The sequence below is a fragment of the Zonotrichia albicollis genome, chromosome 1 (assembly GCF_047830755.1).
Source record: "Zonotrichia albicollis isolate bZonAlb1 chromosome 1, bZonAlb1.hap1, whole genome shotgun sequence".
In the NCBI taxonomy this organism is placed as follows: domain Eukaryota; kingdom Metazoa; phylum Chordata; class Aves; order Passeriformes; family Passerellidae; genus Zonotrichia; species Zonotrichia albicollis.
Genome location: NC_133819.1, coordinates 142,199,956 through 142,227,233, shown reverse-complemented (window position 1 = coordinate 142,227,233; position 27,278 = coordinate 142,199,956). Strand labels below are relative to the sequence as shown.

General features: G+C 44.0%; 1 protein-coding gene across 1 annotated transcript; it reads left to right on the top strand.

The window, feature by feature from the left end:
* The first annotated feature begins 8,764 nt into the window (after window positions 1-8,764).
* On the top strand, window positions 8,765-27,040 carry HAS2 (hyaluronan synthase 2). Its single transcript, XM_005479569.4, has 4 exons — window positions 8,765-9,410; window positions 18,005-18,631; window positions 23,095-23,196; window positions 25,190-27,040. Exons 2-4 carry the CDS (start codon window positions 18,005-18,007, stop codon window positions 26,120-26,122), a joined length of 1,662 nt encoding a protein of 553 aa, XP_005479626.1. The 5' UTR covers window positions 8,765-9,410; the 3' UTR covers window positions 26,123-27,040.
* Window positions 27,041-27,278: the final 238 nt, after the last annotated feature.

The window sequence follows — 27,278 nt, the reverse complement described above, 5'->3', positions numbered from 1 at the left end:
TGGTGCAGAAATCAAATCAAGGCGCTGCTCCCCAGCAGTACAGGCTCACCCACCATGTGCAGACCAATGGTGTGAGAACTGTGCCTTGTGCCATTGCTGTAGCTAAACATCTCGTGCTTCTCTTTCAAAAAGTGTGTTCATTGAGTTCATCGTTAATAATCATTGATATCAGTTAATACTAACCTTCAGAAAATGTGGGAAGGAAAATCCTTTGAGAATATCCCTAGGTGAGCCCATCAAGGGATCATGCTGTGCTCTCATTTTCCAATGTAACTGCCCATTCAATGATAGCTTGATAGGAAGTGGCATAGTTCTTTTAAGTGGCACTTTGCTGCCAGGGTGTTTTAATGAAAGACAATCAGGACATAGCAACCTGAAGAACTGAGCAATCTACAAAATCCAGAGATTTTTGTGAAAAGATTTTATCTGTCTTTCTTCATACATCTATACCTTTGATTTTAGTCTTGAAGTTCATGGATATACTTAAATATTTCTTGCAATATGCAGAACAAATCCATCAGTACTGTGGATTAGAGAGCAGAGAGTGAGAGAAATGAGCCTGTTAAGGCTTGGTGACTCTTGCAGGAGTAGCAGAGGGACTGAGACCTTACTGCATCTACGTTAAAGGGGCTCGTGTCTGCTGTATCTGTTTGCTTCAAGCATGTAGGATTGTGCATGCTGGAATTTATGGTGCATACTCATCTGAGTCACAGAATATGATAAGCTCAAACCCATTGCAAAAAAAAACCCAAAAAAAACCACACACCAAAATTGCTAAGACATTTGCACAAAAATAGATTAGCATGGCCTGAATAAATGTGTTTGATACGGTCAAGTGATAAGTTGCAAGATCTTAAGCTGCTGTAACATAATTCCCAGCAATCATATGCCTAATATGTTATCATGTCTGTGTTTATTCTAGTAAATGAAATTAATTAGAGTCTATCCACTGGTTCTGAAGGGTCATGTTAAGGTTTGTGTTCTCATGACCAGACTAGAGCCTTAAGCTCATCCTCCCCTGGCTTGGGACAGTCTGACCTGCTGTCAGATGAGCATATTAAAAGAAGAAAAACAAAACAAACAAAACAAAACAACAAAACAATGACAACAAAAATCTTTCTTGACCTCAGAAAGCTAAAACCCCTGCAGGTGACATTAAATGTTATGGGAGGACATGGGCCTCTCCAGAAGGTACTTTCACACAAGAGACTTTTTAAGTATCAAGTCCAGAAGGACCCAGAGTTTCAGACAGATAGCTGATAGACAATGGCATCTTTTACCACTGGTCACAGAATATGAGGGTTTGCAAAATCACTGTTTAAATAATGATTTAATGGTGGACTTGGCAGTGCTGGGTTAACAGTTGGGCTTAGAGATCTTTTCCAACCTAAATGATTCTATTTCTTTATTATGCTCAATTGTGTGTTTGCTGGCACAATCCATTACTACAAAATCAGTAGTGTAAGCTGTGTTTAACATCTAGAAAGAGGCACATGACAGAAGCACCAGATTCACTTTAATAGCCAGATCACTGTGTGTCCTCAAGCCACAGTGAGGAAAATCCACTCACAGGAAGATGTAATGGGAGGACATCTCTTCAGCCTCTCAACTCCTTTAAGAGTCATTCCACATCATAACACAACAGCTCTCGATTACTTCAGGAAGGTGCAGACTTTCTAGAAAGATCTTGGAAAAACCATTCAGTCCTTACACCACTCTCCTCCTGCCGGGGGGCTGTTCCCTGTCTGGGGTCAGAGGCACAGTGGCTGCCTGCAGGCTGCACTGGGGACAGTGGGTAGCAAGGGTCACAGCTCTCCCTGGCAGATGCAGATGGAAGTTCATGTCTTCTCATGGCATTGCTTCCACCCTGGTATCCACCTGGACAATTCCCACTTCCCAGCAGCAGAAAGACTTCACCCCACAAAGGCCAGAGAGCTGATGTCACTTCAGAGCACAGCAAGCAGCAGCAGGAAAAGCTGAACTCTACATCAGGGCACATTAATACTCCCAGATAGGTCTCTGTCACTGGTAGCTCTGATGTGTCACCTAGTCCTGTGGCTTTGGTCAGGGAAAGACCTCATCATCAAGGCTTCAGTCTGACAACAGGCATAAGGCTGTGTCTTTGAAATCTGCCCTCATAATCAGAAGAGAAAAACATTTTCAGCGAAAGATCAGAAGAGCCAGGAATCAGCAGGGTCTGCAGACTGTCACTACTCACACGTTTGCTTTGTTATCAGCACATACATTCAAAAGTAGCTTTGTCAAAGGGCTGTTGCCTGTGCAAATCAAATTGTAGTGGAAAGCAAGAAAAGTGTTTGCCTGTGACAAAATCTCACCTGCTTTGTGTGCAAGCTGCTGGAGATCATTAGTACTCTCTGATACTTGTTATTTGTAAGCAGCCCTGCTCTTTTCAGGTTCATTTCCTGCTCCACAAAGCAGCACTGCCAGACATTTTCACACATTCTGGATGCTTTGGGTAACATGGAGCAAAAATCTTCAGCTACTGACTGCCTGACCATCTAATAACCCAAACAGCTCAGCTGTTGTATGCTGCAAGCCAATATTCAACCCAGACCACATGCGAAGAAAATCCAGGAAGGACAGAGAACTCTACAAAATAGCACCTGCACCCTTCCTAAAGCCCAAGTGTATATGCCAGGCAAGAAGGAATTTGGACTGGAAAAAAATCCGGATTCCTGGGGCAGGAATTGATTGCTAGTGTTGCCATAAAATTGCTGGGTCCCATCTTGAGATCCTTGCTAAACTGTATGTCACAGCCAAATTTCCACACAGCCATGCTGCTCAGCCAGCTTGGAGGTGCACAGCACCAAACAAGTGTTGGTTTCACTCTTGATTTTTAGCTACTTTTGAAGAAAAATGTGTCATTAGCTGAGAGTTGATGCTCTGATGTGGGATTTCCAGAAAAAGGAATAAGGGATACATATGTCCTCTAATTCCTGGTGAATTGTCATACAACATGGAAAAAATTGAAATTCTCACTTGTGTGAGTGCAGCTGCATTCCTTGAGGTCTCCTGGGGCAGTTGTACTCAGATGCCTGCAGGATGTGACCCATCTCTATTGGAGCTGGTGATGGTAGGGTGGGCCTATCAATTTAGTCATATTCACCTTCCTAACACTGATCTGCAATATGTGTTTGTGGGAAGTAACCAAGAGACCATGTAATTATTTAGGTTAAGTGGCAACTTTGATTGAACTGTTTGGTAAGCACCAGCAACAGATAAAAGAGCATCCTAAAAATGAACAAAAGGGGTGTCCTACCAACATGCCTAAATCTCACACACTCTAGGAAAGCCTCACTCACTCTTTTTTTATTTGAGTTAATGAAAATTTCTTTCCAAAGGAAATTAAAGTCAATTAACATTTGTATTTAATGTCAGTTACATTAAATTTTATTATTGTTGTTGTTATTGTTGCTGTCATTATAAAAACCACGCCCTTTAGAGGTCCCTGTGTCTTTGTTCCCATGTGAAGGCTGGGAATTGCACTGTCTCTATTGGCATCACTCCTGGGAGTACAACTGCACCCACCAGGGTGTCAGAGACCAGGGCAAAGCTGCCAGCAGGCTGTGACTGGCTGCACCACGCCAGTGCTCTGCCCAGGAAGAAGGGAGATTCATAAAGGCAGCTACCTCCAACCAGTCGTGGAGGCTTCTAAACACTACTATGCTGGCATGTGTTAAACCCATTCCAGTTTCTCCATCTGAAGGTGTCTGGGAATGCAGAGGAGTATTTCCCCATCCTGTGAGAAGCTCGCTGGAGATGAGAGCCCAGCCATTCTTCCAGGGGGGACCTGGTCCAATTCAGGGATAGTCAGAGTCTCCAGACTGGTCAGGGTCAGCCCTGCCAGGAGCTTGGCAGCAGTGAAATTGTGTGGATGAACATGTGCCAAGCTAGAGCTGCCTGGCTCTGGTCAGTCCAATTCACCAGCAGAGCCATTGTGTATAGATCTGCCTTTATCTGCATGTGCCCTTTGTTTCATGTGGTGTTATCTGTGCATCCTGCAGAATATAATGTTTCTACTTTAACATTGAGACACTCTAAATTGGACTCTCACTACTGTCACGTTAGACTATAGGCATGTGATTAAGTCATTTCTCTTAAATTAGACTTCACAAAAGAAACCTCTAACTGACCTGCTTTTCCTTCTGCTCCATGCTGGTTGCACATTAAAACCCATTACTTCAAACCATCCTGACAGGCATTTTTGCTAACAGTCACAGTCCATTCTAGCCAAGAGTTCTGGACACATCCAAATGTGCATGACTTGTTTCTAGTCTGAACCTGCCTGCTATTAACTTCTAACTTGCTTCAAGTCATGGTTTTCCCTGTTATATTAAAAAGAAATTGTTGGAAAGTTTCAATTTTGTGAGAGCTATTTCATTTTAAAGACTAATGGTTTTTGCTGGACCCTGTAAATCTTTGCATATAAATAACCCTGGATTTAAATTCCCAGAACACTGAAAGCCTCTAAAATGGCTCTATATATGGTGAAAACAACCACAGAATGTTTGGTCTGTCTACACCCAGTCTTCATACGCCTTAAAGTGCCCATGATATTTATATTAAAATCTGCAAGTGGACTCTCAGTTACCATAAAATGATAATTTAGGGCATGATTCTGCTTTCACTTACACCCATGTGGGAGGTGGCTTTCTGTAACTCTCTCACTTCCAGCAGAATTTGCTACATGTGAAAAGAGATGTGGAACACACCTGATGTGTCAGTCTGGTTGTTGATAGCTGCATGGAGTTTAGAGGTGGAAGGAACTGCTAGATCACTTTGTCTGAGCTGCCTGTTATGGAAATCCATTCAGTTATTCTTGTACTGGGCCCAATAATTTTCACTGAACTAAAATGTAGCTTCCAAAAAAGCATCCAGAGGATTTTAAAACACAGGAATCCACCACTCCCCTTCATTATTCAGATAACTTTAAAGAAAGATTGCTGTAAAATGTGCCTTCTGTCTAGCATGAATACATCTACCTTCCAGTTTTAGCTTTTCACTGTTACATGACAAAGATCCTTATTTTCTCTAATTTTCTTACTTGAAGACAACTATGCATTGCAAAGAGTCTGCTTCTTGCTTCTCTTTTGATAAGCCCTACACAATAGCTGATCTGCAGTAAAAGGGTGTGTGTAAATCCTTACCTTAGAGACAATGCAAGATAAGAGCCTTCAGCCCAGTGGGCTCAGCCCTCAGCAGCCACTGCTGGGGGACCACACCTGTCCTGTGTTCCTGGCAGCTCCTGAAGAGGCTGCTGAGGGCAGTCCTGCAGGCTGCCAGCACTGCCTGCTCGTTCCCACTGCAGAGCAGCCCCGTTCTCTCCGTGGCCAGCTCACACAGTCACGTAGGAAATGTAAGAAATGGCCATTGTGCTCTGCAGCTGCCTGCAGCACAGGTCACGGCAGCGGTGAGAGATGCACTGCAAACTCTGCTGGCCCAAGCACGTGTGTGCTGGGGGTGAGTATTCACATATTTAAAGGAAAGAAGAGAAAGGAAAAATGCACATGGAGCCATTCCCTCAGGGTAAAAGTGAGTACTCAATAGCTCCTGAAGAGTGGCTTACATGCCATCAATTCATCCACTAATTTACTCTGTAGTAACCAGTTTATTCAACCACGGTCTGTGTTAATCTCCCCCAAAACATATTTTGTCTGACCTCTCTCTAACAAACCCATTGCCTCATTAGAAGATTAAGTCAGGTTAGTTCATTATTATTATTCTTTATGGTTGGTGACAGTCTACGCCTGTGGACAGTGACAGCCAAGAACTCCCTTCTCCTCACTGCTTGTGAGTGTAAATCACAATTAGGAGCCAGGATTGTTTGATAATGGTAACCATGTAGACATAACATAACATATATACATAGATGTGATATACTTCTAATGAAACACATCTACATCTGGTTTCTATAGCACTGTGTGGATTGGCATTAATCATATCCTCCTACTTTTAATTCCTTCCTGGTAGGCAAAGCTAACTTCCCTACCTACGTTATCCCACTTGCCCTGACAGTGTGATCACACAACATGAGCTATGGCTGAGAAGGAAACAGCTATAGACATGACAGACTCACCATTCCCATTATGTAATTTTCTAAATCAAAGTTTTGGTGTGATTTAAGTGCTGCCTATTGCTGCACCAAGATTTGTGCCTCAACTGCTGCCTCTTGATCCCTGTTCAAACCTAAGGAGCGTGGGATTAAGCCAGTGGGATATTGTGTACTTCCAGAGTAATGTGCATTCTAACTATTAAAAGGTGAAATATAAAAAAACCCAACAAAACCCACAAAAACAAAACAAAAAAACCCAAAAAACCCAACCAACCAACCAACCAACCAAAAAAGCTATTTCATTCATAACAAAAGCTCACTTGAAAAAATTAATCTGCAACATTTAGTTATTAACCAAACCAAACAAACCCATCCTCCCCCTGAAACCTCATTTCAGAAATTATCCTAGACATGAAGTCCTCTGTTCAGGACATCCATATCCCTGAATCATGACAAGGCCACCAAGTGCCCAAGGAACACAAACTGGCAGCACCAGTTCCCCAAGGCACAGTGTTGAGAGTAGCCATGGATGGACCAGAGATACCTGTGCTAATCCTCTCTCACCTCTGACAGTGCCAGGGAAAGTCTGATGCCAGGTAATCACACCTTAGGACTCACACAGACATCAAGGACTTGGTTATGTGTACAACAGTAGCAGAGCTTGCTGAAGTAGCCCCTTGCCTAAATGACATTCATCATTCATTGGGAACTGCAGTGATAGGACAGGGAGCAATGGGTACAAATTGAAAGAGGGGAAATTTAGGTTACATATTAGGAAGAAATTGTTCACTGTGAGGGTGGTGAGGCACTGGAACAGGTTGCTCATGGAGATTGTGGATGCCACAACCCTGTCAGTGTTCAGAGCCAGGCTGGATGGGGCTCTGAGCAACCTGGTCTCGTGGTAGGTGTCCCTGCCCATGGTAGGGCAGGCTGGGACCAGATGATCTTTAAGGTCCATTCCAGCCCTGAACATTCTGTGATGCTGTGATTCTGTGATAAGCCTGGCTTACACCAGATCCTTGGCTATTAGGGTGGCTCCTGTGGAGAGGGGATCAAGCAGCCTTCTTGACACCTTTCTGCCCTCTGCCCCTGTTTGCAGCAGACAGTGCCATATGTCCCTTGCCTGATGACAGAGGTGTGCAGGGCTCTGTATCTGAAGGGTTTGTGACACAGATTTGGAGGTGGTTACTGTATGGGAATGAAGCTGCCATGGGAGGAAGGTCTGAGAGGAAGGAATACCTGAAAGCCCCGATAGAGTCCATGCTTGTTAAGCTGTGCTGTACTTTCAAGGACATTGTAAACCACCAAAAGCCAGATTGTTGCCAAAGCAGTTGTTTTGTCTTCATCCAGCCCAAATTATTTCTTACTTTATTGCTGCTCCGTCTCCCCAAACAAACTTCTAACCTAGGACAGTTCTCCTGACATAAAAATAGGAACAGTGAGGAGGAGGGTGAAAGAGTTGCTTTCCCTGGCAATGTCAGGTTAAAACTGCCCACAAAACTTTGGCTTAAACTAGCATTAGATTTGTTATTTGAGACAGATTGATGGTTCAAGGAGCTCGGCTTCAATGCACATCCTAAAGCCACTCCCCCGTGGCAGTGACTGAACACACCTGTAAATGTAAGCACTTCCCCGAAGTAGGTACTCAAAAAATCTCCAGCCGAGGTAACCACCGACTTTAAACCATTTACGGCACACGAGAAGCCCCCAGAGCGCTCCGGAGTTCTCCCACACCAGAAGGTACCGAGGGGCGATAACTCGGCGAAGAGTCATCTCCGGATTTCCCAACGGTGTCTGGATACTGTTCCCTTTGTGGGCTGGACGCCCCAGAGCGGCGAGCTCTGCGGTCCCTGAGCACACAGCGCGGGGGCAGGGGAAGCCGCCGCCGCCGCCGCGGGTCCCGGCCGGGGCACGGCCAGCGCGGCCCCGCCGCTCCGCCGCCCCAACAGCGCCACCCAGCGCCGCGCCCGGGGCACTGCCCGGGAAGGGCGGCTGAAAGCGGGAAAGCCGCCCTGGAAGCAGAGCGGAGCCGCAGGGAGCGAGTGAGAGCGGCCGGCAAGCGGCAATGGGGTGTGCTGTGAGCCGCTGGTGCCCCTGGCTAACCGGGAACCATCGACAGAATTAACACTTCTGATTTATAACGAAACAAGACCAATAAGTCACCCCTAAAACTAAAAGCAAACCAATCCAAAACAAAGCCCACGCCACATTTTCCAGTTTTTAAATGGCCTAACACGTTTCCCAGCTTGTTTTAACACAAGAGGCATGGGTATGAATATCAGTGGGAGCTTCCTTGGGTATTTACTACAACAAATCTTCCCGAGAGTGAACGGGTAAAGCAGGATATAAAGCTGTGAAGTTCATCCATTCATAGACGCAATTCCTTTATTAATAAAAACCAGTAGCAGTAAAAACTGTCCCAGCCGAATAGTGGCTGTGGGAGGGACGAATCCCACACCCCAAGCCCAAGGATGCAGGGAGTGGGGAAGGTGGGGGGTTCCCCCAAATGCGGGGCACGAAGAGGAAACCAGTTGGTGGCAACATATGTGTATTGTATTTCTCTGAAAAAATTTGCAACTTGGCTAATTAAATTCCTGGCGCTGAACTGGTCCTTGGCTGAGATCATGGCAATTGGGAGGGTTGGGTTTTTTTTTTTCCTCCTTACAGGAGTTCCCTCCTTCTTCCCATCCTCCGCCTATTAAGTCAAGTCTCCCTTGTTAAAAGACCCCATAACGTGGAAGAGGCAGAAAAGCAGCAGCAGCAGCAGGAAAGAAAAAGACGTCTGGAAAATATTACCCGTTTGCTGCTGCTGCTGCTGAGAAACCTCATTGAAACAGTTACTCGGGCAGCAGCAAGGTATCACCAAAGAGACTTTATCTGATGCTGATCTCTCAAACTTTCAGACACTGCCTTGCAACTTCTCCTGGCTCCTGGCTAGCCGGGTTTGAAATAAGATCTTCAGCTTCGACCACGAGAAACTAACTCCTAATTTATTATTTCTAACTTTTTCTTTAATTATTATTATTATTATTACTATTATTTGGGGGAAAATCCCACAACTTTTGAGCTAGAAACTGAAGCAGAGAAAGACAAATACACGATAATTGTGAAAACACGTGGGAGAAAATGAGTAGGACTGAATAGCCTTACACGATTTTTTATTATTATTTTCATTTTTAATTATTTTTTTTATTTCTGAGCGTCTTATTAAGTCCCTGAAAAGTGCGATTTGTTCTTTTACCTCAAACTTGGAAACTATTCAGCGGGAGCAACGGTACGTGAGACCACACAGTTGGCTGGAGCCCCTCTATGACCAAAGGACAGAGGGACAAACAAGGTAGGTGATTTATGATTATGCTTCTGTCAGCTCAAGAGCAGAAGACCCCCTCCTCCCATCCCCACTATTCCAGGGAGGAAAGCTGGAACAGATCCCCAAAATACGAGTGGGGCTGGGGGAGGATCTTACCGGCTCCTACGCTACACCTATTTCAGCAATGAATAGAACCGCCGTGAGGATGAATGAAGTTTTCAGCTTCAACCCCTCCTCCGTGTAATCCGTTTAAGACATTGCTGAGCTTCAGGATCTGGGGGGAAAAAATCCCGACCTCAAAAAGCCAAAAAAAGCCAACCGCCTCATAAACCCTCTGAAATTAGAATAAAATCGAGCACAGGCTGGGCAGCCGCTCAGAGAAGCGGGACGAGGAGGCGAGACCTGCTCAGAGCCCGATCCGGCTTCCCTCCCCTCGCCTTTGCATCCAGGGCCGGGCGGGGACGCGCCGGCAGCGGAGGGAGGGCTGGCCCTGAGGGGAGGCAGGCGAGGCGGCGGGCGTGGGGCTGACGGCCCGCCTCGGCCAGCGCTGCCGAGCCGCCCGGGCGCCGCGCAGCGCGGGGAGGGAGGGCAGGGAAAGAGAGAGGGAGGGCGGCTTCCCGCGGGAGGGCCGGGAGCTGAGGGCTGCGGGCGGGGGCTGCCCGGAGCTCCCCGCGCCGGGCCCGCCCCGGCCGAGGGAGGGCCGCCTCGGGGCCGCGGCAGCGGGGGGCGATGGCAGCGCCAGCACGGCCGGGCCCGGTCGCTCCCGCGGGCGGGGCCCGTGACGCGGCCGCGGGGGGATCCCCGGCCCCGCCCGGTGACGCCGCCGCTCCGCCCCGTTGGATCGCGGCCGCGGCGCCGGGCCGGGGTTCCCCCGCTCCGTGTGCAGCCCGCGGCCAGCGCAGGGCCTGGCGCCTCCGGCCGCTGCAGAGCCCTCAGTCCCCGGCAGCCCCGCTCGGCTCCTCTGGGAGCCGCGGTGCGTGTCTCGGACACAGAGAGAGCCTGCTGGTCACAGCCTCGCCACACAGCATCCGTAGCGATGCTGGCAGAAAGGGGCATTGGCCCTTGGGAGAGAATTTACCCCATTTCCTTGCCCCGAGAGGATCCCCTTGTAGTACAACACTCCTGATGGGCGTTGTCTTAGTCTAGAGAAGACGGAGAGGGGATCTCATTAATGCATGTAAATATCTCAAAGGCGGGTGCCAAGAGGATCGGTGCCACACTCTTTTCGGTGGTGCCCAGCGGCAGGACGAAGAGCAATGCCCTTAAACTAGAGCACAAAAGTTTCACGTCAACAGGAGGAATAACTTCTTCACGTTGAGAACGGCAGGGCATCAAACGGGCTGCCCAGGGAGGTCGTGGAGTGTCCCTCTCTGGAGACATTCCAAACCCACCTGGCCATGTTCCTGTGTCACCTGCTCTAGGTGACCATACCTGGCCAGGGGGGTTGGACTCCGCGATCTTCACAGATCCCTTCTAACTCCAAGGGTTCTGTGATTCTGCAGGGCTGCAGTGACCCCACATCTCTTAGGGCACAGCTGCTTCTCCATGTGTTGCTCTGCTTCAGAGTCTTCTGCCTTTGGGATCATTTTTCCATTGACACCCCTGCACTTTTTTGAAAGCACATATTTTGTGTAACATGGGTGCCTTGAGGGTTCTTCTGAGGACTAGATAAGGGCAATAAATCTTTCTTACCCTGCATCTAAGCATAGAAAAACTCGGATCAAGGTTTTCCCAGTAGGAAGAGCTGCTCTACTGGATTCAGTGGAGTTTTTCAGGCAAGGTCACTAGGAAAAACTCAAGTCTTTGTATTTGTGACATGGAAGGGTATTTGTTCCATTTTTTTTCCTATTCAAGATTAGTGTATAGAGCAGCAAAGTATTCTAACCAGCAACCAGAAAACATTTCTAAACTAGATTTTTCTTTAACCACAGTCCAAAATATCTGAGTAGAAGTATGATTTACTTCTTGTTTCGTTTCTTGGAGCATTTGTCTGGGAATTTTTTTTGTAAGTTTTCTTTCTTAACAACTAGTGTATTATTGTGTACATGAGGGTCAAATCCAACCTGCAGCCACAGAATTCTTTCCACATTGGTTATTTAAACCTGTAAGAGATTAAATTTGAGCAGTTTAGTGGGAAACATACACTGAACAAATAGGAGATTGTTGATTTGCTGATCAAAGCCTGTGCATACAGATAGAGTTTGCCATCATCAGTAATCCTGTTCTTTACTTTTAATTTAACCTCAGAGTTAACTTTAGTTTTATGTGAGCCCTTTCCAGATCAATAGCATAACAAAATCTGGAAGTTATAAATAACCAAAAGTTCCAGATATGGTAATTGTGTTGTAATAAAGGTGTACAGATGGAGCATAACTTTTCACTTTCCTCTCTTCAGGCTGTAGAATAGAAGAGGGAGTCTGGACAACTATCTTATGCTTGTGATTAATATCTAACTAGAATCATTTGTACTCCAATGATATATGATTTGATTTACCACCAAAATAATCCTAATAATGAGTCTAAATATTGTCTGAGAAACTGTAAGCCTCAAACACCATGTACTCCCAGAGAGTGTATACAGGCCCAGATCCATGTGTGCAGGCACTCACATGTGCACTCTGGCACACTCACGTCATTGAAGCAGCTGCTCTGTGGCAGCCAGTGCTGTCATTCTCCTTAGTAAGGAAGTGGGTATTAAGGATTATAAAGATTTCATTCTTCCTTTGGTTGTGTGCAAAACAGCCCTTGGTGGCTGTACGCGCCTAAAGCTGTGTGTGCTGGCTTTTATGGTGCCCACCTCACTGCTCTCAGGCCTCCTGCTGAGTTAGACTTGCATGTTTGTTACAGACAAATCCCCACAGGCTATGCCTTCAGGGGAATACAGGCAAGGAAAATAGCAAGGGGGGATGTTGGTTTTTGTTGGAGTTTTTTGACTAAAACCAGTTATATGGAACTAGAGAACAGGTGGATCTCATATAGCACTAAAAAGAGTAACCTAAGCCTTATGGAGCCCTCCAAAAATTTCATGCATGATCATGATCCCCATTTTACAGGTGAGGAAGCTGGGACAGAGAAAGGTGAATTCACTTATTTAAGGTTACCCAACAGGTGAATGACAACACTCGGAAGGAAATTGAAATTTTCAAGGCCCTGATCCACTCTTAGATTCCCAATGTAAGAAATGCAGTGGTTAAGCATTGACATATCAAACAACCTGCATAAGGGAGGGTAATCTCTGCAGTAAATTTGTCAAAAATATACTTGCATTTTTACCTTGAGTGTCCCAGAAATAGCATATTTTCAGAGAAAGATTTTTTATGCCTTATTATCTTGCAGTTACTACAGAACTGCAAGATAAATTATCTACTGATTTCCCTCTTCAGCAAAATACCTAAGTGCACACTTATCTTTAATGACACACTTACGTGCTTTGCTGAATTCAAAGAAGCCTCAGCACTAAGGTTGAATAGATATTTAAGAATGCAGCTTCCTCAAAGGTTTTCTGTGCTCAGCACTTCTGGTTTCCACAAAGGTTCCAGACAAATCTGATCTGCAGATCTCATATGTGAGGTTGATTTGTCTTATCAATTTGTTTTCAATGAGGAGGTGCTATCGAAGCTGCTGCTACAAGTGTCCCTCCTTCAACAAAATTGCTTGAGTTTGTATTGCATAGCAGTAACTGGACACCCAAATTGGATTCTTCTTGAATGAAACTAATTGCAAGGTGTACCTCTGGAGGACACTTATCAGGTTTTTATTCCATTGTGTCTGACTATACTTAGTTCAGAGTAAAGCACAGAAATGTATGGAGGGTGGAGTTAGGTCCTCAGCACCAGGTGCTCCTCTTTGCAGATCTGTTGCTGTGGTATTGCACTGTTTGCTGATGCGACCATAGCCCTTGATGTGTAGAGAAAGCCACAGCTCTTTGTAACCTTTAAAAGTGAAGGGGACTGTGGTGGGTTGACCCTGGCCTGCTGCATGGTGCCCTCCCAACTGCTCTATCACTGTCCTCCTCAGCAGGATGTAGATGCAGAAAATAAGAGGGCAAAACTCCAGGTATGTTGAGATAAAGGCAACTTGATAAAGCAAAGGCTGTGCATGACACAAAGAAAAACAAAAGATTTATCTTCTGATTATCAGCAGATGATGTTCAGTCACTTCCCAGGAAGTGGGGCTTCAGTACCGAAAAACAAATATAACAAATGCTTCCCCCTCCTCCTTTTAGCTTTTTTATCTGAGCAGATGTCAGATGGTATGGAATATCCCTTTGGTCAGTTTAGATCAGCTGGCCTGTTTATGTTCCCTCCTAGGACCTTGCCCACCCATAGCATATTGGTGTGGGAGAGAATGTTGGAGAGACATCCTGGATGCTGGGAGCACTGCTCAGCAGTAGCCAAAACACTGCTGCATTAGCAACACCTTCCCAGCCACCAGCACAAAGCAGAGCACTTGGAGGGCTATGGGGAAAAAAAATCCATCTCAGCCAGGCCCAGTACAGGGACACAATGAGCACATTTGTGATCAAACCTTTATTACTGCCTCCTGGGTAGATATTGGCTTTTGTAACTTATGGTTAGGGTTTTTCTAAATGTCTTCAGATGTTTGGAATTACTAAGTGATAATTCTGTCAACCTTCCAAATCATTCAATCATGTTAGGTGCAAACTTTCTGTGTCTCCCTCTCTTGCTTTTTAATCTTCTGAGGAAAAGCTACCCAGAAATATTATGTGCCAATGTTTGAGTGTTGTATGAAAGGGGATTTCTGAGAGAGATGATATAGTGAGATGCATCCCACAACAGAGGGTGCAGAATTGAACAGGCTGCAGATAATATTGATATCTTCTGGCACCAGTGCACATTGGTTTTCTGGATATCTATTTGCCCCTATTCAGAATTAGTAACAAAATAAGCTTTTTCTGTCTCTTTGCCTCCTGACTTCATAAAGGGATAAATTATCTTCAGGCCCTGTTACTCTCAGAGATGCATGAAAGCTGATTAATAGCCATGTGGAGGAACTTTGCCACAGGATTTTGGAGGAAGAAAAATTGGTACTTTACCGTGGAAGTCACCAGTGTTCTTTGCCGAGTAAAGACCCAGTTCAAAACAAAACATAAGAACCTGCTGACTTTCAGTCAAGGGTCTAGATCTTAGATCTTAAACTTAGATCTTAAAAGTTAGATCTAGATACCATAACTACAGTAAATGCTAGTCTAAATATTTTTCAGAATAGAGAAAACTGAAGCATATTATGCTGTGTTCTTCTAATTTGAGATCTAAGGCATTATTCAGTCTGAGAAAGGAGTGTGATCTCTAGTGCTACAGTTAATACCCTAATTATTAGATGTACTGTATATCAGTCATTTGTTAACCTGATGTTTTTCATGAAAGCATTGTTAGAATACTACAATTTTAGTTATGCCAGTTGTTCATAATAATGAAAATTCCCCTTCATCACAAAGGGGAAATATTCTTTTTGTGTATATATATTTGGCTTTATCAGGATGCCAAGAGACACAATGCCAAACAGTTCACCAGGTGGACTCTGATGTCAAGTACATGCAAGGGTTCATTTCTTGGTCATGCTTTTCCATAGCAGCCTCCAAAGAAAGGCTCTCCTTGCCTGCTACTGTACAGTCACTACAAGGCACGCATATACTTGGCACTGCTTTGTGAATCAAAATGTGTCACTGAATCAGCAGCAGCCTGCACAGCATCAGGATTTAGCATATGGCTTTCACATTGCAGTTCTACAAGATGGGCTGGTGAGCACTGCTCAGCTCATCCCTGAAAGGAAAGAGCTGAAACATCATAACGACAAATTGCTCAGTGGTGGACTTTAAAGGCTCTTTACATACACTCCCCTTGTGCATGCAAACCTTGGGTCTGCTTGCTGGAGGCTGTGTAAAACTCATACTGGGTTCAGCTCCATGGGGTTAGGTGAAGGTGCCTGTAAGGGATTTAGGTGCCCAAATTGCAGGATAGAATTATTATATTTCATTGTGTCAGGCCAGGCTAGATACTCATAGCAGCACTGTCTGATCTGAAAGTCTCTGAAGCAGCTGCTGCCTAGCCTCAGTATCAGTATTTGATTCAGCAGTTCATTTTTGGTCCCAGACTTGTACAAGCATCATTTCCTTTTTAATTTCTTGGCTTAATTCTTGGAGATGGGTGGAGAGTTTTTGGCTTCTTTGCTATTGTTTGGGCATATTAAATTTGATAAAGATCATTTCTGCTGGGCAAGCTATCAATGCCTCGTGTTAAATCTTGAGACTATTGAGCAACTTTTCCAGTTCCCCTGAGATTCAGTCATTTAAAAGACTATACATAAAACCCTCAATTGAACATACAAAGGGGAAAATTTCTTTGATGAAAGCCAGGAATTTAGATCAAAACACTTTTTATTTTCCTAAGGTTGACAGAGAAAAGGAAAAAGAAGTGTTGTTTTATTAACACCAGAAAATAATTTCTTGATCTTAAAAGACTGGATTTTTGCAATGGAGAGGATCTGTGCTGTAATGATAAAGTCAGAGAATTTGTTTTTGTTTGTTTGTTTTCCTTTTGTGCAGAAGCACTTCATAGGTAGAGCAAAACAATAGCAAATTAATGTAAAAGATGTCTGCTAGAGTATATGGTCATTCAAATGTAGCCACTCCAGATCTTAATGTAAATCCTGTTTATTTCAGCCATATAATTCTTCATGTAAGCAGACTTTAGGACCCCAAATGGGAAAGCAGAGTATAAGTGCACCATTAATGAGACATTTACCTTGATGTTTGTAACATTTTGCATGCTTGAGGGATTAGTAAACACATGGACTATTTTACTTCGAGGTAATCTAGAGGGGATCCATTACTTAATCTGTTTTCTAAAGTAAGTCTATTTTGGGCACTGAGTTTCAATTCACCTATAGGGGTGGTAGGCATAAGCTGTCTTTTATTAGGCATCTTTATGACCCCTGCTGTGAAAGGTTTTCAGACAGGCCAGAACAGGGAGGGTCCCTTTTGCTGGTGGATGATTACAACACCTGTCAGAGCCCAGCCTTAAGTATTCAAGGAAGTCCTGGAGCCAGGGTCTGATTTCTTTAACAGTGCCTCCAAATATACATTTAGGAGGCTTCCTCCTGTCTTGAAATTTAAGACCCTAAATAGCCAATGGAAAAAGACAAAGTCTTTGTAACCTCAAACTTCATGCTTGCCTAGTTTATTTTTATGTTGTAAGTGATTCTGTGTTGAATTTTTTGTTCCAAGCCTGTAGCTTTTCAGACATATATATAGTTGATGACTATCAGCAGCTATGCTGCTGTGTCTTGGTAGTCATTTTTCAAGGAAGAGTTAAAAACATATGTGATGTAAGGAAGTCCTGTTCCAACTTCAACTTTGGCCAACAGATGGTGAAACAAACATGAGCAGCAGATGAGTGAGATGATAACAGCAGGGAAAATATGAATAATAGCAAGAAAACACAAATATTAAATCTATTACTCTGAGAGGACCTAATTCAGCAAAATATTCAAGCATGAGCTTTATTGACTTGCAACACACTTGCTGGATTAGCCTTAAACAGACATCACCTGTTTTATGTCCTTCACATGAAATGCATCTATTGACAGAAAATATTGTCATTAACTTCTTAAATTCTGAGAAAGCTGTTGCATAAAATGGGTAATGTGATTGTCAGAAAAGGTATTTAGGTACCAACAGAGTCGACCTGCCTGCCTGCCCATACTTTTTATTTGTTTCAAGAATGCCAGAGCACCCTTCATGCCAGCCAGTTGCTCCATAGCCCAGAGTTTAGGTTAGAAACAGCCAGGTAAGCTAAATCTGTAGAAGTGATCAGAATCAGCTGATGTCCTAGAGAATTTCTGAGCCCAGGGTGGAGTGTTGGCTCTGTTAAATTTATGCATATTTTTTCCACAGACTTAATCTCAGTTAAGCTTTAGCCCCTATACACTCATGCTTACATGTGCATGTATCTATGTACACAACTATATGAATAATGCATTTTTGCAATGGTATTGAGAAGGTCTTTTAAAGCAGATGTCTGATTATATAAATATAAATATAAATTATATATATAGTCAGACATCTGTTTAAAAAAATTATAAATACATTCAGGCATCTGTTTTAAGAATGTCTTTCCAATATTTTTGCAAACATAACTAAGCGACAGAAACAATTCAGGGTGGGATACGGTTGTGACATGGATGGGGGATGAGGAGGGGCTGCCCAGACATTCAGCTGTTCCACTCCCCTGTGACCATAAAAGTGAGTGGTGGCCCAAAAGCCCCTTCTCTAACCTCCTCCAGATAATATGACAAGAGAGTCTTATCCAACCAGCTCAGGCTGCCAAAATAAGATTCTACACAAATAGCACCTTCTGTGAGGGCACTGTGGGTAGCAGAAATAATCTCTGCTACACTAAGTCTGTTTGGATTGCACTTTACATGGGGGAAGTCCTGTAAAGAGATGTTCAGTTGGGCAAAGGGATGCAGTGAGTCTGTGAGCTAGAAGCTCAGGGCGTATCTGTTGATGCTGAGATCTGTGTTGCAGCCACGTGCACCCCTTATGATGTCGTATATCAGCAAGTGGTGGCTCTGCTAATGGTTTCCCTACTTCTTTGCAGATGTATTGTGAGAGGTTTATATGCATCCTGAGAATACTTGGAACCACACTCTTCGGGGTGTCCCTCCTGCTGGGAATCACCGCTGCTTACATTGTGGGCTACCAGTTCATCCAAACAGACAACTACTACTTCTCCTTTGGACTCTATGGTGCTATCCTGGCATCACATCTCATCATCCAAAGCCTGTTTGCCTACCTAGAGCACAGGAAAATGAAACGGTCGCTAGAGACTCCAATCAAACTGAACAAAACAGTTGCCCTTTGTATTGCTGCCTATCAAGAAGATCCTGACTACTTAAGAAAATGTTTACTTTCTGTAAAAAGATTGACCTACCCTGGAATTAAAGTTGTTATGGTCATTGATGGGAACTCAGAAGATGACGTTTACATGATGGACATTTTCACTGAAATCATGGGTAGGGACAGTTGTGCCACTTATATCTGGAGTAATAACTTCCACGACAAAGGTCCTGGTGAGACAGAGGAGTCTCACAGAGAGAGCATGCAACACGTATCTCAGCTGGTCCTGTCCAACAAAAGTGTTTGCATCATGCAGAAATGGGGTGGAAAAAGAGAAGTAATGTACACAGCATTCAAAGCACTGGGGAGAAGTGTGGATTATGTACAGGTAGGTATTAGAGCACCAGGTCAGTGCCAATTCAAACACACTTTGAAAGAAAGCAGCTTTTGTATATTTTGTGCAGCATGTTAGAGGCCATCCTAGTCCCTGATGAACACAGTGCTCCTTTCAGTCTGTTTGGAAACAGCTTGACCGTTAAAAGGGTATTTTGCTACCTTTTAAAATGGCCAGTCTATCTGTGACTGTTTTAAATTTGTGCACCAGCTACTGGAGAAGTCTGAAATCCTTCCCCTGCCTTCAGTACTGCCCCCTCATCCAAATGGTTTTGCTTCAGACAAAGCCAATGACCTCCTGAAAGCCCCATCTCTGCTCCTGTGGGTGAAGGTCTCGGGTGAGGCTTTATTTTGTGAGTTTGTCAGTGGCCCCATTTACAAGCAGACAGACAGGTATTTGGTCTCTCTAGGGAATATCTTGGAGAAGTGGGGAAGTCTGTAAAAAAGATGGGGATATATTTTAAAGGCTTTGAAGGCCATGTGGAGCATTCAATAAAAGGGTCAATGTGTAGATTTGAAAGAAAATTTCTTCAGCTAAAGCCTGAAGGAGCTTTTGCTTCATCACTTACAGCTGCATTACCTCACTCACTGCAACTTGGCCTTTAAGGCCATTATGACATACTACTCACTTAAAAATGAATTAGGCTGGGTCCTCTCTCCCTGTTTCCAAAGCAGCAGAGGCACATTTCTTTCCAGCTGCCTTGGATCCCCTGAAAGATTGTCTATGTTTTTGCCTTACTTACATGGATTCCTAGCTCCTGCAAATGTCCCTGCTGACTGTGGGAAGGAGAAAGGATCACATGTGGAGGAAGGCAGGTGGAATCAGATACTCTGGCTGGACACTGAGGACCTTTCCTTAGAATTCTAGGCCAAGAAGGCTCATTTGACTAATCCCACTGAATAGGAGATGATTTTCCTAAAGAACCACCCTCAGTTCTTCCAAACTTCTCCCACAGTCAGAGCATCCAGCAGTTTCCTGCAGTGGAGCAGCAGCTCCCCGCGAGGTGCTCTCTGCTGGCTCAGGGCAGCTGCATGGCTGAGCCATGTGTGTTTCTGGGGCCTGTGCCCAGCCTTGTGTGGGTGTGTGCATGCTCTGCACAGCACAGCATCCACGTGCAGTGTCCCAGGGACCTGGAGGGGCTGCCAGGAGCTGGGCTGAGAGCAGCGAGTCTTCAGTGCACAGGAGGGTCAGAAAGTGAAGAGTGCCAGGAGCTGCTCTGTTATTGGAACTAGGAAAGTAAAGCCAAGATTTAGAACCCATCCTCCACCACTTTCCAAACTGAAACTGATTTATTCTTTTAAAACAATGGGCTTAAGCTCTCCATTGTCTGCACTTTGGTCTTGTGCTGTGAGGAACTATGATGGGATAAAAATGCTGATTTTTCTTTATTAGCATGGGTTTATAAACACACAGACATACTGGATTGCAGAGAAAGAAGGCAGAGAGAAAGCACATTCATTGCAAGTTTCCTCCCTCAGTTTAGCTCTTATATTTTTCAGGGAACCTGGAAAAAATGTTTCTATTTCATATGCTAGTCATAGCATAAATTCAGAAAATAGAAGAGATATTTTTGTTCAGTTAACACTCCAGACCTGGCTTAGAAGGTCTAATGAATTTGTCAGAGACTGTAGTGCTGCTGTGAGCACAGTATGCAGTAGTGACTGATGCCACAGTCACATCTACAGTCACATCTGTAGTAGAAATGCAGCCCCTTGGTGGCCCTGGCTACTGCAGAGTCATTAAAAAATGCAGCTAAAATGTGGCTCTGTTTTATGAATAAATAAAGGTTGAGATATTTCAAATGGTCCTTTGGGGAGACCCAGGGTAAATTACTTTAAACAAGCCCTATATTTCAAGGGCTAAGCAGTCTGCATCAATGATTAAGCACTTTTTAAAGTGGCCAGTCAGCACCACTGCCCACCCTCAAAATTATAAGCCTTACAGTTCTAAGAAGACACCCTAGAATTATGAACAGTCAATCATAAACAGTCAGACCAGTGCAGATAACGGGCTGTTACTCAGTAGTGGTGTCTCATTAAGTACTGCAAACTGCTCTGAAGGCTTGTTTAGAGAAGAGTTTATGAGTGTGTAGGTAATCAGGTGGAGGAGTTAATCTGGCAGGTATTATCAATGCAGAGTTGTGAGGTAACCAGGGTGCGATTCATCTTGGCTTGATGGAGGTGCCTGTGTGGACAGTGTAGTGCAGTCTGAACTCAGAGCAGCTGGGATAAACTGTCACTGCCTACAGCAAGTTAAAACCCAGCTCCTTTAAGGTCAGTTGTCCCTTTCATGTAACTCTGTGACCCAAAGCAGTGATGTTTGGGTCACTCAGTCCTTATGTGGAAATTGTCTCTCAGGGCTGTCCTGGGCACACCCTGGCTAGGCAGGTGTCAGTGTTTATTTGGGCTTCTAAGTGTCTGTATTTCTCTGATGTGTCCTCTGTTCACCTGCAAAAACCTCATCCAGATGGAAAATGATGGCTTATTAGATTTTTCCCAGAAACCCAGACATACCCACTGTGCTAGCATGCGATGGTGTTTTGTTTAAAAAATCCAGTGTTTTCAGGATTCCTCATCTCTAATATATTAGTGATGTGGCTCATGGTCAGGCCTTTCTGCCACAGGTAAATACATCTAATGGGGTGGGAGCTGCTCAAGGGGCAGGTGCTGGAGGGAAAGCAGAGGGGCTGGGAGGCAGCTGATCCCAGCCCACCACTCGTGGTCACTAGAAATGACATGCCTGTCACTGCCTGAGCACCCTGGGGATTCAGCAAACTACAGATTCCCTGTGCAAAGCACTCAGCAACAGGTTTGTCCAGGAAGACCCAAGTAAAAGTATAGGCATTGTTTTCCCTCATTGTTTTGCTCCCTTTCTATCACCCAGTGCTGCCACTGATGACAGCTTTCCACTAAAGCTGGAGTCAGGCCTTGGCCAGGATACAAATATGCTGTGGATGGATGCATCAAGTTAGTGGGAGCTGGAGATGCTTGTGGCTCTTATCCTGACAGAGATATGAGAGCTTTCATCACCTTTCTCCTCTTGGCCCCCTCTGAGTAGGCATGGAGGGGAGCATGTTGGCAGAGTCCCAGCTCATCCCAAACTATGCAGTCCAACTATCCTGGGTAACCTCTCCTCTTGAGTCTGGTCTACAGCAAAGCCCCAGTGCTCTCCCCCTTCATAGAGCAGATGTAAAGGTTACCTCTCCCCTGGAGTGACAGGGCTTAGGTTGAATTGAAAGTTTGCATGAAAAGACACCAAAATTAGGATAGCCATTACAAAGCCTCAGCAGAATCTGTTTTGATATGCTGTTTAGGCAGAGCCACTGACTTGCTCCTACTGACCCTGTCTGAAGTCACAGGAATGCAACGTGGGGACAAACTGGAGGCAGTATGAGAATTTTTAGGGTGGGATTCAGTCAGTCAGAGGGGTGTTTCTGGGACAGTCTCTGCTCCAGTTCCTGGGTGTCTGTGAAATGAGTTCACACACGATGTGGCCAGTTCTTTCAGCTGCAGCAATACAACAAGGAGACACCCTCTTGTTTTAAACAGGCTGCAGCCCGAGTCATTCTCCTCAGAGCAAACGAAAGCAATGCCAGCTGTCTCACAGACCAGCCAGCCTGTCTGAGCCCTCCTCCTACTCTCCAGGGGAAAGCCAATTTCCTAATGTACACAGTGTTTAGTTGACTAGGAGTGTTTGTGTAGCTGAAATGCCCTGTGTGTCATTTACTTCTGCCTTGGTCTTTTGGAGTACTGAACTTCGGGACTCACGCCTTCTGGCCTTACATATCTTTTGAAAAGAATGCCAGAGAAAAATAGCAAATAATTTCTCTACATCAAATGTCAAATCCCTGCACTAGTAGTAATACATCATGCATCTAAAATTAAAATGAGTTTTTTTCTGAAATATAAGATACATATATTACATTAATTGCTAAACCCTTCTGTGAGTGAAAGAACGATTAGGTTTCTTCCCAGACTCCTACTTGGCTTTTTTTCTTTTTAATAACAAGTGCCTGGGATTTAACTCCTCACTCTTTCCCTCATATGGCAGTGGGAAACATTTGACCAGGGTGTTCCAACTGTGCAGCTGATGCAGAGAAATTCTATGTCAGAGTAGAACAGCAATCTGCTGCACACCCACAAGCACCATCTTATTCTGCAGTGCTCCATATCTTACTCGAAGAAGCCAGTCCAGTGTGCCAGTAAAACAAATGGAGCTGATACAGAGGATTGTTTGTGTGCACAGCATTAACAGGCTCTGTGTTTTGTGCAGCACTATGCCTTGCTGCCTGGTAGAAGTGACCTTTAACAGAAATATCAGTGCAGACTTCAAAGTCAGATTTAATTGCATTCAGGAGAATATGCATTTAGAGTCATTATAATCACTTGCATGATTTTTATTTTCTTCTGTAGTGAACTCCTTAACCCATTTTTGTTCTTGTTTTTTCTTACTTGTAGGTCTGTGATTCAGATACAATGCTTGATCCAGCCTCATCAGTGGAGATGGTAAAAGTTTTAGAAGAAGATCCAATGGTTGGAGGAGTTGGAGGTGATGTGCAGGTGAGTACAACAATTTTCAGATTAACAGAGGTGTTTCAGCAACCATTTGCATTGCAATAGATTCCTCTGCCTGAAATAGCATTAAATATAATTTATGTGTGTATACTATATGCATATATATAACATATGATGCCATTATAGATGCTCTTATCATACCTTAACCTTTTTGTCCATTGAATGGAAACTCTTCTTGGATGTGAGCACTGTATGGTTTTAACATCCATAGCAAGCAAAAAAATAATATTCTGCCCCAATATGTGAAAAGGGGGGCACTGGCATTGTCAGGATTGTTGTGGCATCTTTGAGCCTCTCGGTATAGCTGCTTGCTCAAGGTACCAAAGAAAAGCTATAGGGGGGCAGGAAATTGAGAACAGGTGTCCCATAGCCATGTCCAGCAACCTCAAGCACTTAAATTATATTACTACTGGCAGCCAAGATTGTTAGAAACAAAAAATAACTTTGAAACGCTCTGCACTGTGCACTCTGTGTGTTGCTGGGTCTCCCATCTCTGTCAAGCAGGGCAATAGAAAACTTCCAAGTCAGACCAGCTCCATGTGTGTTAGGATTTTCAGCATTACTGAGTTTGGCTGATTGCTACAGCAAAAGGCTGGTGGTACCTTTTGACACAACTCCTTCTGCTGCAATTTGTAAAGAGAAATGTGTATGAATATTTCAGTTAGCCTTAAGATCAATCCCCTGTACTCAGTTGGACTTTTTATGTGAGACAGAGGAGAAAGAGCTGTGTAAATGAGCAAGAACTTGGTAATGAATGCCCAAGTAGTCAGAAGTATTTCAGGCATGTGGCTCATAACTGCAGAAATTAGGATTCCCACAGAAACCTGAATAGCTTTGGAGCTCTAGACTGACCACAAACCAGGCGACACAGCCCATGCATGTGAAATTCCAGGCATGTGTGAGTACAAGTGAAGGGAGGCAGGACAGGTTCAGCTGTGACAGTGAAGGTTCATAAACATCTGCATTGGGAAGGATGTGTGTCCTCTTTGAGGAAAGGTGACAGAATGAAGGCTTTGGGCTTTTTTTTTCATTTCCCAGCATACTCCCAGCAAGCCCTGCTGCTTCTAATATGTTCTGGAATTAAAACTGACAGAAATTAGGACCATCAGAGTGAAAGACAATATTTATCTAGTTGCAGGGCAATGTTTTATAGTTGTAGAAGGTCAAAGATCCACACACTTCCTTGTCACATCCTCTGGCACAAGGTGCGTGTTGAGAACTTGGATGTGAGGCCACAGACTTGCACATCTACTTGTGCTCATGCATCTGCTGAGGGTTCAGGTTGGATGTGCAGCTGGGCTGTGCAGAAGAGAAAGACTGAGGCATTTGTGTGGGCCTGAGGAAGGCTTTACTGGAGTATCACCATATGGCTTAGGACAAGGTAACAGGCTGGTACTGTGGAGACAGGACAGGTTGCTCCTCCAAGGAATGCTAGACATGGGGATACAGTTCAAGGTTAAACCTCTAAGGCCAGACTTGTGATACCAAAAATGTAGGGCAAAGACCATAGACCATGGGCTCTGCTTTTCTTATGTTCCAGCATAGTTTTGGGAGGACTGGAGGGAGTCCTGTGAGCCCCAAAGATGTGTATGGGCAGAAAAGCAGCAGGAGGCCATTAACTCCCCAGCTCTTCTTGGTAAATTCTAAATCCAGAAGGTCTAACTGGGGGCAAAAGGGAAGGAAAAATTAGACAGAAAGTAAGGAAATTTCATTGTGGAGAGTAGGACAAGTTGCAAGGAAAAAAAGAACCTCTTGGTGAAACAGACATTTGAAGGTTTCATCTCACCCTTCGTGTCAATGTCCTGGCTGAAATGTTTGTGTAGCTCCTGGGTTTGCCATGAGTTGAACACAGGAGTGAGGTTCCCATCACAATTCATCTAATGGTGCTTCAATCTCAGAAAACTCCTTAATGATCCAATGTGCATGTTTTCTGTTTTAAGAGCTCATCTAAAAGGAAAACTGTTTTTTTATTTTGCAGATTCTGAACAAATATGATTCCTGGATCTCCTTTCTGAGCAGCGTGAGATACTGGATGGCGTTTAACATTGAAAGAGCCTGTCAGTCCTACTTTGGCTGTGTACAGTGCATCAGCGGACCTCTGGGAATGTACAGAAACTCTTTACTCCATGAATTTGTGGAAGATTGGTACAATCAAGAGTTTATGGGCTCCCAGTGCAGCTTTGGAGATGACAGGCATCTAACTAACAGAGTGCTAAGTCTGGGCTATGCAACAAAATACACAGCTAGATCCAAGTGCCTTACGGAAACACCGATAGAGTATCTCAGGTGGCTGAATCAGCAGACCCGCTGGAGTAAATCCTACTTTAGAGAGTGGCTTTATAATGCCATGTGGTTCCACAAGCACCATTTGTGGATGACCTATGAAGCTGTAATCACTGGATTCTTTCCTTTCTTCCTTATTGCCACAGTCATTCAGCTGTTCTACAGGGGAAAAATCTGGAACATTCTCCTCTTCCTGTTGACAGTTCAGTTAGTTGGCCTGATAAAGTCTTCCTTTGCCAGCTTCCTTAGGGGCAACATTGTCATGGTTTTCATGTCACTCTACTCAGTGTTGTACATGTCAAGTTTACTGCCAGCAAAGATGTTTGCGATTGCCACGATAAACAAAGCAGGGTGGGGCACGTCAGGAAGGAAAACCATTGTAGTTAATTTTATAGGACTCATTCCAGTCTCCATTTGGTTTACAATCCTCCTAGGTGGCGTAATTTTCACTATTTACAAGGAATCAAAAAAGCCATTTTCTGAGTCAAAACAGACAGTTCTCATCATTGGCACAATACTCTATGCATGTTACTGGGTTTTGCTTTTGACTTTGTACATGGTTCTTATCAACAAATGTGGCAGGCGGAAGAAAGAGCAACAACATTACGACATGGTGCTAGACGTATGATGTTTCCGTGGAAGTTACCCAGAGTTGTAAAGCAACCCAACGACCTTGTAGTATCTGTGGCATCAGACATATGTTGCCAAGGGAAATGGATCACTGCTGCTGGGAATAGGACACTTATATTCCTCTGGGTTCATTTTCATCCTGCCAAAGTAAGGAAAGAAAAAAAAAGAAAAAAATAAGAAAAAAAAAAAGGGTTTTTTGTTTCCAAGGGGGGGGAAGGACGCAAACCACACAGTTACGACCTGTTCACAAGAAAAGGGGAGAACTTCTGTGTTTATGCACTTTTTTTATTGTGCATATGCCTGACAGTGTTACGTTCTATATACCTCACTGGTCATGCTTATGTGTGTGGACGGAAAGAAAGGGAGTTTGGAGAATCAAGAAAAGGACTGTACAACCCTTTGTAACTGTTGCAACCTAATTTATGAACTTCTCTTTTTTATAGTTCTGTTTATAGGAAGGGTCTTTTGTTTTAGGCTGCCAAATGTAATGCCAAAGGTAAATTTTAAGAGGCCATTGGCTGAGCTGTATTTTTATATTATTGTATTATTTGTGTGTGTGTATTTTTAAGCCAACTTTTTTTTTAAATCACATATTTTATATTTTACTATCTGCCAAAAAAAGCTGCCTCCCCAACATTTTGTTCTTTAGCCTTTTTTAATATATTTGGGGACAAAAAAAATCATACATTCTCCTCCCAAATTTCTGCTGAAATGGTATTGTTCACAACAGAAAGAATAAAAAGTCTCTGTGCATTTTTGCAACTAATGAATGGTTGTTTCTGTGAAAAAGCATTTAAATGTGCTCTTTTAAGACATTTATTAGGAAAGGCGTGAAATTTTCAGGTTTTGCATACAAACACATTTGTGCATAAAAAAAAAAAGGCCAAAGGGGTAGATATGTGCAATTTGGGGTTTTTGTTTTGATAACATTTTAAAAGGGAAATTTGCTTCTCTGCTGAGAACTTAATATCCCTGGCATGCAAAATAAACCATAAAGCAAGGCAGGCCTCCATGCCACTGGAAAAGACATTGCTATGGAAAGCATCCCACTGATTTTATATGGGACCTGAGCAGTCAAAAACTTCTGACTTGGAAAAATCTTGGGCACATGAAACTGCTATTGAATTCACTGATGGTCCTAGCTGTCCATGATC

Coding starts and splice junctions, on each gene's coding strand:
- HAS2 (XM_005479569.4), top strand. CDS start 18,005: ATGTATTGTGAGAGGTTTATATGCATCCTGAGAATACTTGGAACCACA. Junction 18,632..23,094: donor GAAGTGTGGATTATGTACAG/GTAGGTATTAGA, acceptor TCTTACTTGTAG/GTCTGTGATTCAGATACAAT. Junction 23,197..25,189: donor GAGTTGGAGGTGATGTGCAG/GTGAGTACAACA, acceptor TTTATTTTGCAG/ATTCTGAACAAATATGATTC.